Source organism: Varanus komodoensis, unplaced genomic scaffold (assembly GCF_004798865.1).
Source record: "Varanus komodoensis strain SLA01 unplaced genomic scaffold, ASM479886v1 scaffold69, whole genome shotgun sequence".
Lineage (NCBI taxonomy): Eukaryota > Metazoa > Chordata > Lepidosauria > Squamata > Varanidae > Varanus > Varanus komodoensis.
Genome location: NW_025336334.1, coordinates 3,398,166 through 3,414,937, shown reverse-complemented (window position 1 = coordinate 3,414,937; position 16,772 = coordinate 3,398,166). Strand labels below are relative to the sequence as shown.

Sequence of the window (16,772 nt, the reverse complement as noted above, 5' to 3'; positions counted from 1 at the left end):
GCTCAAGTATTTTTCCCAAAACATTAACTGATTCATATTCATAATTTGGGATACGCATGAGCAAGAGATGAACCTGATGGGAAGAAAGTGTTTCCCAATTACTTCTCTCCTCTCCTCTGCAGCCTCAGTATCCCCTTGTACAGTATTCTGAAGGGTTCCCTGAGTCCACAGAGCAGACTGGAGGGACATGGGGCAAGAGAGAGAGGTGGGATCATCAAAATGACCTTGCTGTTTATTATACAGCAGCAATCTGGAGGATCAGAGAACAACCTCTCAGTGAAATGACACCAATAACCATTTGACTTTATTACTCAAATGAACAATAAAAAAGCAAAAAAAACTAGTCAAAAGTTTTCTTTATTCTGTATTTATATCACATTCACAACAGAGCATTTGTCCTTTACAGCATCCTTTACATTCTAGTCATTTACAGGTTTGGCATCTTTCTGACAGACTTCAAAAGCAGCTTCTGATCTCGCTGCTCTACTTTCAGTCCCATACTTTCAAGAACAGAATTGTTGGCCAGTTCTTGCCGTTCCATCTTTGCAATGTACTCTTGATTTCTTTCATTCTCTTCAGTGAGGTTACAGATTGTGTACACTGCCCACTGGCTTACAACTGTTCCACACAGTTAAGGAATTTCTTGTTTTTATTTTCATACCAGGGTCAATGCTATTAATATTTGTATTCAGTAACTTAAATAGTCTGATCAAATTAGCAATGCCCTTTACATCAATTCACTTTAATCATCTGTATAAAATGAAGTCAGGTCAGAGGTATTAAAAAACAGCAGATGTTATGATCCTATGCTGTGTGCATGCAACTTCTACAGAAAAAATAAATGGAAAATCATATTACAGTCAATATCAATTTTACCTATAAATACAGTTTTATTAAGTGGTATAATGTAAGTGGTATAATTATTCTTAAAATATCAATTAGCAACACAAAGTTAATATGGATTTCAGAATTATTATGCTAACACATGAGATGACAAGCACAATCCAATGCATACCTTCTCAAAAAATATCCCAGTTCAGTGGGACTTACTTCTAGGTATAGGATTGCAGCTGAATTTACCTTACATCAGGTACTGTGCAACAGATCATACATATTATTTAATTTTCTAATAGCATTTTTCTATTTTAATCAATTTTCTTATAATTATTGACTGTACTTGTTGATATTGGTTGTGCATTGTTTACTTATCCCTTAAAATGTGTCACTTCCATAAAATGAAAATTAGAAAAATATTTTTAAACACTAAGAGTACTGGCATTGTTTTTGTTAAGAAGCTAATGACTCAGATGGTCTGCAACAATCCACTTCTCTTTCATGGTGGTCCTCCTTCAAGCAAAGTTTAAGGGAAATGTTAAGTTTGAGTTTAATAATCTTCATTATATTGATAAACTATATTTCAGCATTCCATTACAACTATTTACTCAAATGCTACAAGGTGTTATGCCACAAAATATAATTTCTTCCAATACACCCATGGAAGAGGGAAAGAATTCTGACTCATACTCTACAGAGCAGAGTGCCTGTAGGGTACCAATTATTAGCTACATGTACTTTCACATCCAGGAGAAAGCTATGCATAATTTACTCATATTTTCTTGCTAAGTTTCATATGGCCATTTGCCTAGAGGGCAAGAGAAAAAAACTGTCTGGAGTCTGGGTAGGGCAAGCATGAGAACTAAAACTATTTAAAAGCCTGTAAAAATTATGGCAAAGATTATCAGTCAACATGGATCAGTGTTGCATATACTCCATTTTCTTAAAGTATAACAAGCTCAAAGTTGACACTTTAGGTGTACTACATTTTTCATTTATACTGTGCCTTCCTCAACAACTTCAGCTAAAATGCACAGAACAATACAGAAGTGCAGTCACCTCTGACCAAGGAAGCTTATTCCTTAAGAACAAGATGAGGAGTGGGCAGGTTCAAATCAGAGCAAAAAAACAACACAGAGAGCAGATGCTGCATCTAGGAGCAGTGGAAAGGGAAATGCACAGAACTACTCTAAGTTAGCTGAATTTTGGCGACATGCAATTTCAAAAATGTTTCAAGGAGGTTTTTGCAGATTTTACAAGAAGCCCTTTCATACACAATGAACATAGAGAATAAAAACTTTCACTTTTGCGCAAAAAAGATATAGGCATCAGTGAGATAGGCTAGATAAGAGAACAGTGCCATGTACACCAAGTATTCAGTGACAATCAACAGATTATCACCATTAGGTTGATTTAAGTAATGCCTTCTGATGAACATATACTAAAATGCTACTTTTAAATATACTAGGTGTCCATTTTTTAATCTAAAAAAATTAGAGGCAATGGAGCTATCTTTGGAGTAAACAAAATAAGACATCATAGGATTTACTGCCGTTACAACCTAAACATGAGTATCCAATTCAACAGTGCTATTTATTTTCAAACATAATGCTAGTCTTTATAGCTGTTTATTCTTTTGAAGTAGCATTTTACACTTTCAGAATAAGTATGGCAACTATAATGCATGAAACAATTCTCTGTACACAAAATTGGCCCTAAAAACTACATTGGGCTGCCACCAGCAAGCTCATGGTGTGGTCCTTTTTCATAGAAAGCTTAAGACAGCAAGCCCATCCTCAGTGTGAAAGTTCTGGTGCACATCATGGGTGTTTCCAGGTGATCTGGCTAACCCTTCCCACCGGTGCACGGGGTGGGGGGAGGAGGGCAGGGATCAGCTTCATGAACTAGTCCTCTAATTAAAACTGAAGATAAGGTACCTTAAATTAATATTAAAACTGAAGATAAGGAACCTTAAATTAAAGGATTGATAGACTGTGATGGAATAATGCAAACATAAGAACAAAACAAAGTAAATTACAGTCATCCAATCCTTTTTATACAACTAACATCTTGTCAGCTGGAAGGGGAAAAAGATCTGAGGTTGTAGCTTGCTCATAATGCAACTCTTCCAATTCGGAGTCATGAATATGTATGACTGTCCTTAACATGCTGAGTGAGCCTGAGACTTCTGGATGGCTGGATACAGACCTATACAGACTTAAGTGTCACAGGAGATTAAAGCAATTCCCCAGTTAATATTCACATTACCCTCTTGTTCTTCCCTAAAAGAGAGATAGAATATTGAACATATTCTGAAGTCCATAATCCGACCAACACTTTAAGCACTTTATTGTATATTCAGCTTTAGAAAGAGTGCTTCTAAAGTTTCCATAGTTACTACAAATAAAAGCATGAGCCCATTTGTCGCCAAACTATACAAAAGAAAATAAAATGCACCAATCACAGTAGCTCCAATTTTGCAGGTTTACTTTAGATTTCTTTTAAAGACAAAAACAAAAAACCTACATTAGTACTATGCTATGTTGAAACCTGTTAATCTTCTGACAAAGTAGCCATTATTTGTTAGTTAAAGCATTGTATCCCCTAGGAAAAAGGGGCAAATTGGGTTTGGGTTAATGTTCAGTTTAACTACATGTCTCCAATTTAAGCTACAGTTAAAAGTACCTTGCAGTGAAATCTTACATAGTTTTCTTTCAACTCCCCCACCCTCAGTTTTCAATATGATTTACTCTCTGGTTCCACTTTTCCATTACATGTCTATAAAACAGTAAAGAAAAGCAGAGCGGTAATATTAGAGTGCCTTCTGTATATTCTAAGGGTACTATGACTTAGAGGCAAACATGAAATTACCCAATCTGGATTGTGGCTTAATGTCATTTTCCAATGAAAAACCTTGAAGCTGCCCTTTGCTCCAAAGGTGCCATAAAGCAATAAGGCAGCAATAAAGCAATGCAAGGCCCCAGTTCAAAATAAAAGCTTGTGTTAAGGATGTTTATGTTTTTCTAAACCATATGAACACCGGTTTGGCTCCAATACAAAGCATGGGTCAGTGGGTGATGCTTAGTCATTCCTTCATGATACCTATCTGAGTATGTCTGTCATTTTTTAAACACAATCCTACCCCTGCAAGTAGAGCTCCAAGAACAGCAGAGAACAAGACTGCTGGGACTGGGGGGCGGGGGGGATTACTGATTTCTATGACTAATCTGGTTTGGGTTTCCAAAAGTACTTTGTTTTTATGATCAGTATTGGCATTATGGATTAATTGTTCCTAGTTATTAGAAAAGTACTGTATAAATATTTTAATTCATGCAACTAAATATCATGAGAGAATCAAAGAATGCAAAAAGGATAAAGCAATAAGGATAATAAGGATTATCTCTTATGAATATCCCACTTCACTCCCTGACATTCCTGTTATCATAGCAAACCCAAGTTTTGGAACATGCATTTGCCTCCATCACACATCAGCATTCAGGGGAGGTCACAGAAGGTAGGGCTATCAGCTATTCCAGGAGCAGAGGCAGCATGAAAAGAATCCTGCTTTCTGCCTGCTTGGGGACTCCTCTTGAACATCTGGCTGGCCACTGTGGGGAAAAGGATGCTGCGTTAGGTATCTTCTTGTTTTCTTATGGCTTGGGAGGCTTGCGCCATGCCTTACATAAAGCTGCCACAGATATGTACCATGTACAAGAAACAAACAAAGGAGTGACAAATCTCTCCTGAAAACTAAGGTTGTTGGCAGATAGGATTTTCCCCAGGCCAGGGCACTGAAAAATATGGCAGTGCTAGAGGAAATATGATAGCTGGAGGGTACTAATACCCTACCTCTTACATACACCATCTCCCAACATGCATAAGGCACATACATATGGCATATTAAAAAGACTTGAAGGCCATCATCATTAGCAGTAGGAGTACATTAATATTGCATTGCATTTACAGCCCATTTTCCCCCTCTTATAGGGAACCCATGGCAGCTTACACAGTCCTTCTCCATTCCATTTTATCCTCATAATAGCAGCTCTGTGAGGTGGGAAGGCTGGGGGTAAGTGATTGGATCAAAGCCCAAAACTCTAACACGTTAGTTTACCTTAGTTGTATTTGGAAAACTTAAGCAGTCCTACTAACCAGGCACCTTCCAGATGTGTGGAACTACAATTCCCATACTTCCCAGACAGCCAAACTGGCATGGAGGCTGAGAATTACAAGTAGTGCAATCCAACCCAATTGGTGGACAGTAGGTGGGAGAGGGCTGCCTTATCATTTTCAGTATTCACTTTTCAGTTTCAGAAGTGCAGATGAAGTTTATTTCTTCAGCGCTTAAACAACTCAATGTCACTCAAAGCAGTCAATCAACTAATCAAATATTTAAAATTCTGGAGGGCAAACAGTATGGCCCCTGAGAAAAATTACATATCTTAAAGCTCTAAGATAAGTCACTTTAAAAAAATAGTCCTGCTTTTTTTGAAGGTCTATCAAATTTGTAAATTTACAGTTTAGAAAAGAAAAATCTAACTCAAATCTATAATGCTAGCTTAAAACCAAAACAGGGCACATACATTCTTGCCACAGCAGCTGCCCATATTTTTAAGTGACATTTTTAATAGAAACCTATAATTTATATGTAACTAAAAATCCTTTGGTTTAAAAATGGAGAAGAAAAATCACACGCTTGGACAATATAAAGCCAAAAACATTCCATGCCTATGATATTCAGTTTTAAAAGCTATTTTTATTTCAACTACCCCCTCTTTAATGTTCTAAAGAGCTTTGCCCAAATAAGTAGAGCTACCATAAATGCTGCACTACTGCTTTAAAAACAAACAAACAAACAATTAACTTCAACTATTTATTGCTTAACCATCTGAAATACAACACTTAAAAATAGAATTACACATACATGTTCATCTGGCACTAGTGTATTAAGACCAATCACTAGCAACATACACCCTGGTTCAATGAGAGACATCATGAGCTCAACTTTCTAGTCTGTACCACCTATCCTGCCGCACATCAGAATACCTGACTGAGCTGACAGAGGTGGTCTTGGACCTGGTGTTGAGGACCCCCAGATTGGTAGTTTGGAGTACCTCAACTTCCATGCAGAGAACACTCTGTCTGGGCCAGGTCAGGACTTCCTGGCCACTGAGCATGCACAATCCTTGTCAGTTTCTGTTGGAGGAGGGGGTATTTCTGAAGGTCCCCTTTCCACCCTTTCCATTCTTTCTCAGTGGTCCCAATTGGGTTCCAGCCATATCAGCACTAGGGCATTAAAGGGAATCACAGTGTAAGGAATAAAAAGAAACCATTAAGGTGACATTTGCTTTCAATCATGTTCTATCTTCTCCAAATCGGAGAGTGATCTTAAGGCACCTAGACATTGTCTGGCAGCCCACAGGATATTTCCAATTGCCAGAAGCAGCACTCCAATTTCAGAGTTGGGAATCTGTGCTGCACACCCACCCCCCTCCTTGCAGCTGGTGCAGAATGAATTAGGCTGACTTCCTGCACAGGAAGCATACTGTGGGAGGAAGAGGAGCCTGCAGAGACAAGACTGTGAGTTATCCTGTGTCCTCTACAGACTGGATGCCTTCCTTCACCTTCCAAATCATCTCAGTTAGATGGCTGAAAATTGCCATCTAGCTAAAATGAAGGGCAGGAAACGTGGAAGTTGCCTCTGCTTCTCCCCCTGCTCTGTATTAGATGCTCATAAGTCTCCAAGTTCAGGGGCTCACAAGCATCAGACATGCATTTGATTAGACTGAGCCCCAAAACATTATTTACAGACCCTTCAGTTTTAGCCCATTCTACAATTAAATGTAAACATACAGAACTTAAATTGAACGCTGTACTCAAATATTCAAACAAACAGAATTATTATCAGTTGAGATATGAACTAAGAATAGGCCTGAAAAATTCACAATTCACTATAATACAGCATACCAACCATGGAGTGTGACCTGCCAAATAACTCTTCTACCTTTTCATTCCAAGACAGGCAGAAAAATAGAGGGTTTGTGAGCTCTCATGGGCTTTATTCTGGACTTTTGTAAGATGCAAACTGCAGGGGTGGCTTAGTATCCAAATGTGAAAGTTAAACAATCCACATTTGTTTTACTTCTTCAGGAATGAACCAGTGTCATGTTAAAATTGTTGTGCTTTATCCTTTTATTTGTAAGCCACCTTGAATTAATTTCATCAGAGAATGGCAAGGTATGAATAGCCAAACAATATTTTTCTAGTGTTTGTGTGTTTGGAGGGGTGTTTTCATTTTAAACCATTTGAGCACAAATAAATAAAAACACAAATGAAAAGCACTCCACCATTTTCAAGCTACTGTATTGTTTTATTTATTTATTTATTTATTTAGTTAGTTATATTGCTATTTATATCCTGCCTTTTTCCTACAAAGGACTCAAGGCAGCTTACATCATTCTCCTCCATCTTATCCCCACAACAACAACCCTGTGAGGTAGGTTGGGCTGAGCGTCTGTGACTGGCCCAAAGTCACCCAGTTGGCTCTATGGCTGATTGCCTGAGTCCCAGTCCCATGCTCTTCACCACTACACCACACTGGTATTAGTTGCCACAAAGCAGGATTCAAAGCTTTCACTCCTTCAGAACTTAATCACATCCCTGTTTTTGCTCTCATCAGCAGCATGGATTGTTTTCTCAGCATGTGGCCTATCTCAGGCTGCACTTTTAAGTATGAAATGCTGGTTGGGTTCCCCAAGAAAGTCTTTCCTGGCATGTCACAAAACAAACTGCCATTGTTGTGGACCATAGCAACTTGATTTCTCCTAGATTTAACCTGAGGTTTCATAAACCACAAAAGCAGGTTGCTTACCTGTAACTGATGTTCTTCGAGTGGCCATCTGTGCAGTCACACATATGGGTTCTGCACCTGCGCAGTGCCTTTGGCCGGAAGATTGAAAGCTAATGGTTTTTGGCGGGAAGCTCCGCTCCCCTCCCCCATGGGCTATAAAGAGCGGAGCGTCCGCCATTTGTTCAGTCTTTGACGACTGAACGTGCGCTCCCTTGTGGAAAAATTCTCAGTATGAGATAGGAAAAAAGGGATCGGTACCAAGAAAAAATGGGAAACTTTCGGTACCAATGAATGAGTCCACTCACCGACACCGAGCGGGGCCGGCGGGTGGGTTGTGTGACTGCACAGATGGCCACTCGAAGAACATCAGTTACAGGTAAGCAACCTGCTTTTCTTCGTCGTAGCCTCTGTGCATCACACATATGGGTAGATTAACAAGCTTACCATCAAAGGAGGAGGGAAGGTGTCCTCATTGTAGGACGGAGGAGAGTACAGCTCTACCGAAAGAGCAGTCCTGCCGAGCTCGAACATCGAGACGGTAGTGCCTGGCGAAGGTGCAAGGGTTTGCCCAAGTAGTGGCTCGGCGAACGTCATCGATCGGAACTCCGGATGCGAATGCAGAAGACGTAGCGACAGCTCTAGTGGAATGGCCTCGGGGAACTGTAGGCAGTTCGAGCTTAGCTAACTGATAGCACAAGGTAATAGTGTGGACTATCCACTTAGAGAACCTTTGAGGAGTGACTGGGTCGCCCTGATCTCTAGCCGAATATTTAATGAACAGTTTGTTGGATCGCCGAATAGACTCCGTTCGCGATTGATAAAAGGCTAAACAATGCCGAACATCGAGAGAGTGCAAAGATCTTTCCAAGGGATTTGACAGCGATGGAAAAAAGGCAGGCAGTACAATGTCTTGTCCTGAATGGAAAGGTGTAGAGACTTTGGGCAAGAAAGATGGGTCGAGACGTAAAACGACCTTTTCTCTATGGAAGTTTAGATAAGGAGGGTCGATGCGGAGGGCGCAAAGCTCACTAGCTCTCCGGGCTGACGTGACAGCTACAAGGAACGCAGTCTTCCACGAAACTAATCGGAGATCCACAGTCGCCAAAGGTTCAAAGGGGGCCCTCATAAGGGCCTGTAGAACTACAGAAAGGCTCCACGTGGGCATAACCGGTCTAATCGATGGATTAAGATTATACAGTCCTTTCAAAAATCTCTTGAGAATAGGATGAGAAAACAGGGTGATCCGTCGACTAAGCCACGGTAGTAGGCTATTGCGGCCGTATACACTTTAATAGAAGACGGCTTCAGTCCGGAGTGATGCAACTCCAGAAGGAACTGAAGAATTTGTTCAATTGATGAGACAAGTGGGGAGAACGAATGAGACTCGGCGAAGGCGAAAAACCGCTTCCATTTAGCCGTATATGACTTTCTTGTGGACGGCTTTAGAGCAGCGTTGATAATATGCTAAATCTCAGGGTGCAAGAGCGTTGGATTCGAATTCGACGGGGTCTGTCTCGAACCGGATGGTACAGAGAGATTGTGGCAGTGAGAAGCACCCGCATGGTTGGATTCGAGAATCGGGGCCGAAGCGGTCGAAGTGATCGTCGATACCGATGAATTAATAGAAGCTGTAGGATTCGAAGCTCTCGAATCCGTCGCCGGCCCCAATGCAAGGTCAATCATCGAATCCGCCACGCTGTCAGATTCAATGAGAGCAAGTCCAGGTGACGAAGTGTGCCATCCATTTGCGTTATAAGATACGGAAGTGTCGGAAGATGAAGAAACTCCCTGCGGGAGATGTCGAGCAGTTTCGCAAACCACGCTTGGCGTGGCCACCAGGGGGCAACTAGTATCCCCGATGCACGGTCGCTCGCTATCTTTGCTATGACCTTCATCAAAAGAGGGATCAGAGGGAAGGCGTAGAAGTTCATATTGTTCCAAGGGATCATGAATGCGTCCCCTAGGGATGCGTGTCTGATTCCCGCTCTCAAGCAGTAAGCCTCGCACACCCTGTTCTGTTGGGTAGCGAATAAGTCCACATCGGGAAATCCCCAGCGCCTGAACAGATGGTTGCGCGTGCGAGGGTCCAGTTCCCATTCGTGAGAAGTGAAGATGTGCCTGCTGAGAAGATCCGCGTGCACATTGTCTGTGCCAGCCAGATGAACGGCCATCAGAGTGATGTGTCTCTGAATGCACCAGTCCCAAATTCTCAAAGAAAGCCTGGCTAAGGTCGGTGACTTCGTCCCTCCCTGTTTGTTCAGATAAAAAACGGTCGCTATATTGTCGTCTGAAGTTATCTGAACGATCTGATAATGAAGGAGGTCTTTGAAAGAACGAAGGGCCTTGAAGACTGCCAATAGCTCTAGGAAGTTGATATGATTCGTGGATTCTAGACGAGTCCACGTACCCTGGGTAGACAGGCCAGAGCATATCGCTCCCCATCCTAGGAGAGACGCGTCAGTGCTGAGAGTTATCGTAGGAGGTCGCGCCCGAAGGGGACTCCCATCACTAGATTGGTCGGCTTCAGCCACCAGGACAGGAAGTGGAGCACGGAAGACGGGATCCGAATCAGTTTCGATTGTGGGTCCCTTTGAGGATGATACACCTTGTTGAACAATAGTTGTAAGGGGCGAAGCTGAAGTCTGGCATGTGGAACTACGGCAAGTGAGGAGGCCATATGCCCCAGGACCCTCTGGATGGATCTCGCCATAACCGTTCCCTGTCGATGGATTCGATGAATATGGTGAGCGAGGGTCTGCTGTCTGTCCCGAGGAAGGAAGGCTTTCTCCAACGTCGAATCCAAGTGGGCTCCAATGAGGGCTCTTCTCTGTGTCGGGAGAAGAGAAGATTTCTCTGTATTAATACGGAGGCCCAGACTATCTAGTAAGGTACATGTTGAATGGATGGCATCCAAGAGTCCTTCTTTGGACTGCGAAACCAACAGCCAGTCATCAAGGTACGGGTAAATTTGTATACCCTGAAGGCGTAGGAAGGCACAGACAGGAGCCACGCATTTAGTAAAAGTTCTTGGAGCCGTAGCCAGTCCGAAAGGTAAAACTTTAAACTCATAAAGTTGGTTTTCAACAGCAAAATGAAGGAAACGCCTGTAAGTTGGATGAATTGAAATATGAAAGTAGGTGTCCTTCAGGTCCAGTGAGGCGAACCAATCCCCTCTCCTTAACAATGGCAAAATGTTATGAAGGGTGGTCATACGAAACTTTCTCTGAATAATAAACTTATTCAAGTCCCGTAAATCCAAAATCAGACGTAGACCACCGTCCCGCTTGGGGACTGTAAAGTATCTGGAATAGAACCCGTGGAGTCCGTCAGATGGAGATACTTGGTGAATTGCTCCTTTTCGGAGAAGTTGCTGTATTTTGTTGAGAAGTACCGGCGAACATGAAGTAACCCGGATCGGACTCGATGGGGGAACGATGTCGAATTCTATTCGATAGCCGTGTTGAACGATGGATAATACCCACCGGTCAGATGTGATGGACTCCCAAATGGGAAGTCGGCTCCGGAGCCGATCCCCAGATGAGAGAGGGGTGGGTATTTGAGGAGTGTGAGGAGTGGTTCACCAATCACGTCAGCGCTGCCTCCGATCGTCGAATTGGCGACGGCCCTGCTGGTATCTTTGTTGAGGTTGCTGACGGCGGTGTTGCTGTTGCTGCCGATGTTGAAGCTGTTGCCTGGGGTAATACTGCTGTCTGTAGGGCGGACGGTTCCATGGCCACTTACATTTGGGCAGCGACTGAAGCTCCATTCGTCGGGCCGTCATCCGAGACTCATGGAGTTTCTTGAGCTTATGGTCCGTCTTAGCGTGGAATAGCCCAGACCCATCGAAGGGCATTTCTTCGATGCGCCGTTTGGTCTCCTCAGGGAAATTGGCGCTCCGTAGCCACGCATGTCTCCGAAGCGAGACAGCACCAACCAGTGCCCTCGAATTGGTGTCCACATGGTGCCTGGCTGTGGACAATTGTTGCACCGCCACGTGCATCGCCTCTTTGATGAGGATCTTGGCCAATTCGCCCTGTTGATCCGGGAGGGCCGAGACGACGTTGCTGAGACGCTGCATTATGAAATACTGGTATCTCGCCAACGTCGCCTCGTAATTAGAGATACGCAATCCCAAGCCTGAGGCTGCGTAAACTCTCCTGGCCAGTGCATCTATCTTACGGCCCTCCTTGTCTCTTGGCGCGGTATGACCCCTTGCCTCCCTTCCCTGGGAGGACTCCACCATGACTGAGTTCGGCTTGGGGTGTCGGAGGAGGAATGGAATGTCCTCCTCCCGAACCCGGTACATGGCCTCGTACCTCCGGGATGTAGGTTGAGGATGGGATGGCAAGTCCCAGGGTTGGGTCATCGCCTGCCGCAAGGTGGTAATCAGTGGCAGGATGATGGAGGTGGGCTGCTCCCCGCAGACGACGTCGTATATTTTGTCCGTAGACAGCCCTGGCCGTTGGACGGCGTCGATGTCCAAAGATTGGACGAGCCTGCCCATTAGCTCTGCAAAGGACACATGTGACTCGTCTGGTGATGCGGGGCCCTGGGAGGTAACCGCGGCATCAGGAGAGGTCGAATCCAAATCGGAGTCGACGGAATCCGCGCCGTAATAAGGAGGAGCCGAAGAGGAAGACTCTGCTGGCGAGACGGAGCGACTGCTATCATCCCGTGGTACTGGGGATGAGCGCCTTGGATCCGGATGGGGCGGGCGGTCACGAAGGTGGAATTGTGGTTGATCCCTTGAAGCGGGATAGAATCCGGTCGAGTATGGCTCGTCCCAAGGTGGATAATAGGGACGACGCCAGTCCTCGACCCTCTCGGAGCGCAGCTCCCTAGAATGGCTTCTGCGGGTCCTAGGCGGGGTGTCAACCACATCCGCCTCCAGCGTAGCCGCGGGCATAGGGGTTGGTGACCTAGCCCTGGGAGGAGAGTCCTGGATCTCTCCATCCAAGATCGAACCCCGTTGGACAGCTGGCGGCGGTTCAACCAGGGGATCAGCCACACGGCGAGGAGACCCTTGAGGGGTGACCCTCATGGCTGCCTGGATCGCCAGCTCGGGTGGTGTCGGCACGGTAGGAGGCGTCGGTACCGATGCTACTGTCGAACCCGAGGTACGGTGTCGGGGTCGATCCGGATCCTTAGCCTTCGGGGTCGACTTAGAAGGCATCTCCTTCCTGGCCTTTTTGGCAGGTTTTACAGCCTCGGCATGCTTGCGCTTCTCCCTTTTTTTCTTAGGGGAAGCTGGTGGGGCCCTCAAAGCAGAGGCACTTTCATCTGATGGACGGGAGGGCGGTACCACCGCAGCCGGGCAAGGCTTCTGAGCAGTGACCAATGGGTCGGACTGCATAAGAGCCTGATCCCACAGGAGTCTCCGGAGGTGGTTCTCCCGGTTTTTTCTGGCCTGTTTGGAGAAGGCCAGACAGTGGGAGCACCTGTCAGTCCTATGCCCCTCCCCCAAACAGAGGAGGCATAGATCGTACGGGTCGGATGGAGACATTTTCGATCCACACTCTGCACACTTGCGGAAGGCCGCTCGCTGCGCCATCACAAGAAGAAGAAAAAGGAAGACAGTGCAGAGGGTAAGAATATATTTTTGTTTTTTTGTTTTTTTTTTAGAAGGAGAAATGGAGCACTAGAATGATAGAAGAAGAAACTAGAAGTAACGAGTTTTAGAGATATAAAAACTGGGAATGAAAAGAAGACAATAGCTACGAGGAAACGGTCAAGCGAAAGACGAAAGCGGCACGAGGCACAGCGAACGGCGGTCACAAAGACTGAACAAATGGCGGACGCTCCGCTCTTTATAGCCCATGGGGGAGGGGAGCGGAGCTTCCCGCCAAAAACTGTTAGCTTTCAATCTTCCGGCCAAAGGCACTGCGCAGGCGCAGAACCCATATGTGTGATGCACAGAGGCCACGACGAAGAATTATACTAACCATTGCCATGAGGTCAAAAGTATTTTGAATCTACCTCTGAGATGACTGTCAGACTGAATATAATGATAGAAAGTGTTCTTCAAATGACTATATGTAAAAAGAAGTTCGTATCTATATTTTCAGAATTTTATCCAAACTAAAGGCTCTGGAAGTGTGGAAACACAGCAACCATTGCAATAAGACAGCAAAGAAAATCACAGGTTTTCCTTTCAGAAATGCTGCCAGTTTTTGCTCCTTCTAAGTGGCCAGCTGCATAATCACCCAAGAGCAGAAGCACCATTTTTTTCCTCAAGCATGTTGTTATAGAAAGATTTGCCAGGGTAATGTTAACATAAGACAGAAGCTTTGCTATAAAGATCATCCAAATCAAAGAGCCCCTTATTTTCATTAACCAAACATTAAAGTGTATACCATCATCAGACCCTTTTGCTACCAATGCACACAAAACTGTATGTACAATATGTAAAGGCAGTTGTAGAAGATGACCACTGTGGCTGCAACCTTAAGCCACTAATTCTGAACTACAAAGCATTCTATATGTTTAGAATAAATACCTATGTTTCTCCATTTTCTTTTTAGAATGATCAGGGAATGATCTTGCTGCATCACAAAACTGAATGAAATTAGTATTTCATTTAAATTCTAACCAGTATTTAAATCACATATTGAGTGGCTGAGATGGTGGGCTTACCAGATAAACACCGCAGTAATGTCTGAAGGGATGTAAAGCTCATTTTCCATTTCAGCTTGCACTCTGAGACAAATTCATATAAGCCTGTTATTGCCAATGAGAGGCCCACAGAAGCCATGGTAGGAGGAAGATCATAGTTGAAGGTATAGGTCTTCTTTGTATACTGCTGGGTTCTGCTAACTTTTGGAAGTCTCCTAGCCTCACTACCTATGTGTATGTTTGGGTTGCTCTACTACATGCTCCACATGCTCCACTGAAAATGGGAAGCTGATCTGCAGCAAGAGCTCTATTAATCAGAGCACCAGAAGAACCTCAGCTGCCACCATCTCCCTGCCTCCCCAACAGCAGCAGCAATGCCCAGTGTCTACTTCTCTTCAGTGGACCTGCAAGCAATTCAGGCTGTGTTTACTTGGCAACCCTTCTTTCCAAGGCCAACTTGCCAGGAATGTGGGGAAAAGCAACTACGGCAATAACACACAGCTGCCAAGACACTGGAGAAGGGACTGAGCAGAAAGCACTGAGCACACTGCTTTTATCAACAGCTCCCCAAAAAGTTAGGCTTCAGCACCTCTCCATCTCCTTTTCCTTCTAGGTCAGTGATGGTGAACCTTTTAGAGACCAAGTGCCCAAACTGCAACTCAGAACCCAGTTATTTATCACAAAGTGTCAACACTGCAATACAACCTGAATTTGCTGACCACCAGCACAACGGGGCAACGTTCCACTGACCACCAGCTTTTGGCCGGCCCTGAAAAAGGCATCTGAGAGTATTTCCTTCCTGAGTGTATTTTCTACTTTTCCTACCTTTTGCTAAAATCACAGTCCAAATAATTCCCTGGCAGCTCACTGACCTGCCATGCGAAAGCTCGTGGAGTCAGGGCTAATGAGGGATGTCCTTGCCTGACGCCCTTGATCTTTCCGAATATGTGCATGGCTGCTGGGGCAATCACATGCTGCTAGAGAGGGCTCTGCATGCCCCTTCAGACATGCATGCCATAGGTCCGCCATCACTGTTCTAGGTGAATGATACTTCTGATTCAACACAGAAAAACTCAGATTCTCTGCTCTTTATCCTTTGCTTCTGACTTTCTAGCTGACAACTGGGACCATCCATGATTCAAAGTTAGGGCTGGATGTATTCTCGTTCTACCATCCCCTGCTATCTGAGCACTGAAATCTGGAAGCTCTGATTTCTCATATACACACACAAGCAACAACTCAGTTACTGGCATGTTTACTCATAAGTATGCCCTCCAATGGGATTTGCTGTGTCTCACACACAGACCCCACCCATACACACATTCTTTAGATTTTCATAGGGTTTGGTAAAAGTGAAATCCAGTAAAATTATAGTATATACTTTTGAATTTAGTTTTACATGGGATTCTTACAAACCATTTTCAAATTAAAACTGCCTTGCAACAGTGACTCATGCGCTGGTGACTTCCCGTCTTGACTTCTGTAACGCGCTCTACGTGGGGCTACCCTTGAAGACGGTCCGGATACTTCAATTGGTTCAGAATAGAGCTGCCAGGCTGCTGACGGGGACTGGACGTTATGTTCACATGACGCCAGTTCTCCGTCAGCTTCACTGGCTCCCCATTGAAGTCCGGGCCCAATTCAAGGTGTTGGTAATGACCTATAAAGCCCTAAACGGCTTGGGTCCTGGTTACCTGAAGGAGCGCTTACATCCATATTTGCCCAGTCGCCCCCTGAGATCGGCGGGAGAGGCCCTTCTCCGGGAGCCCTCCGTGAGAGAAATTAGGAGGGTGGTTACTCGGAGAAGGGCTTTCTCAGCGGTGGCGCCTAAGTTATGGAATGCGCTCCCCAGAGAGGTCCGCCTGGCGCCGTCGTTATTTGTTTTTCGGCGCCAGGCTAAGACCTTTTTATTTAAGCAACATTTTAAATGCTAAATACAATTGAATTTTATCTGGCCAGGGCGGCTTATTTTATAATGTGAGTTTTAATTAAGATTATTTTATATGGATTTTAACTTGTTTTATCTATGTTGTAAGCCGCCCCGAGGCTTCGGCGAATGGGGCGGCATAAAAATGTTTTAATAAATAAATAAATAAATAAAACTTTGATAAGAGTGTTCAATTCTCAGATTCACAGTCACAGCACCACCACAGCATGAACAAATAGTCTGAGGCACACATCTTTATGGATTCTCCCTACATTTCTAAGCAATTCCTCTGAATATGCCATAAGACATGTAACAATCTTAATGTATCCACATGCTGAAAAACAGTGCAAACCCATGATCAGTCTACTGTATTTGAATATTATCTGTGAAATTAGTAGATTTTTTTGGCAATGATAGCAACTATGAGTTAAGAATGCATTTTGTATAGATGGTATATATCAGCATTCATAATGGTCGTGGGAGATACAGTCTGTTAATCAGTTTGAATTGCTAAATATTACAAAAATGAAAAGCATGTGTACAACAGTC

At 44.1% G+C, this 16,772-nt stretch overlaps 1 protein-coding gene across 1 annotated transcript in view; it reads right to left on the bottom strand.

The window, feature by feature from the left end:
* Positions 1 to 338: 338 nt before the first annotated feature.
* ATXN10 (ataxin 10) overlaps positions 339 to 16,772 on the bottom strand; it is a 116,197-nt gene continuing 99,763 nt past the window's right edge. The window contains exon 11 of the mRNA XM_044450821.1: positions 339 to 618. Within this exon, the coding sequence (XP_044306756.1) occupies positions 428 to 618 (191 nt within the window). The 3' untranslated portion in view covers positions 339 to 427. The remainder of the gene's footprint in view (positions 619 to 16,772) is intronic.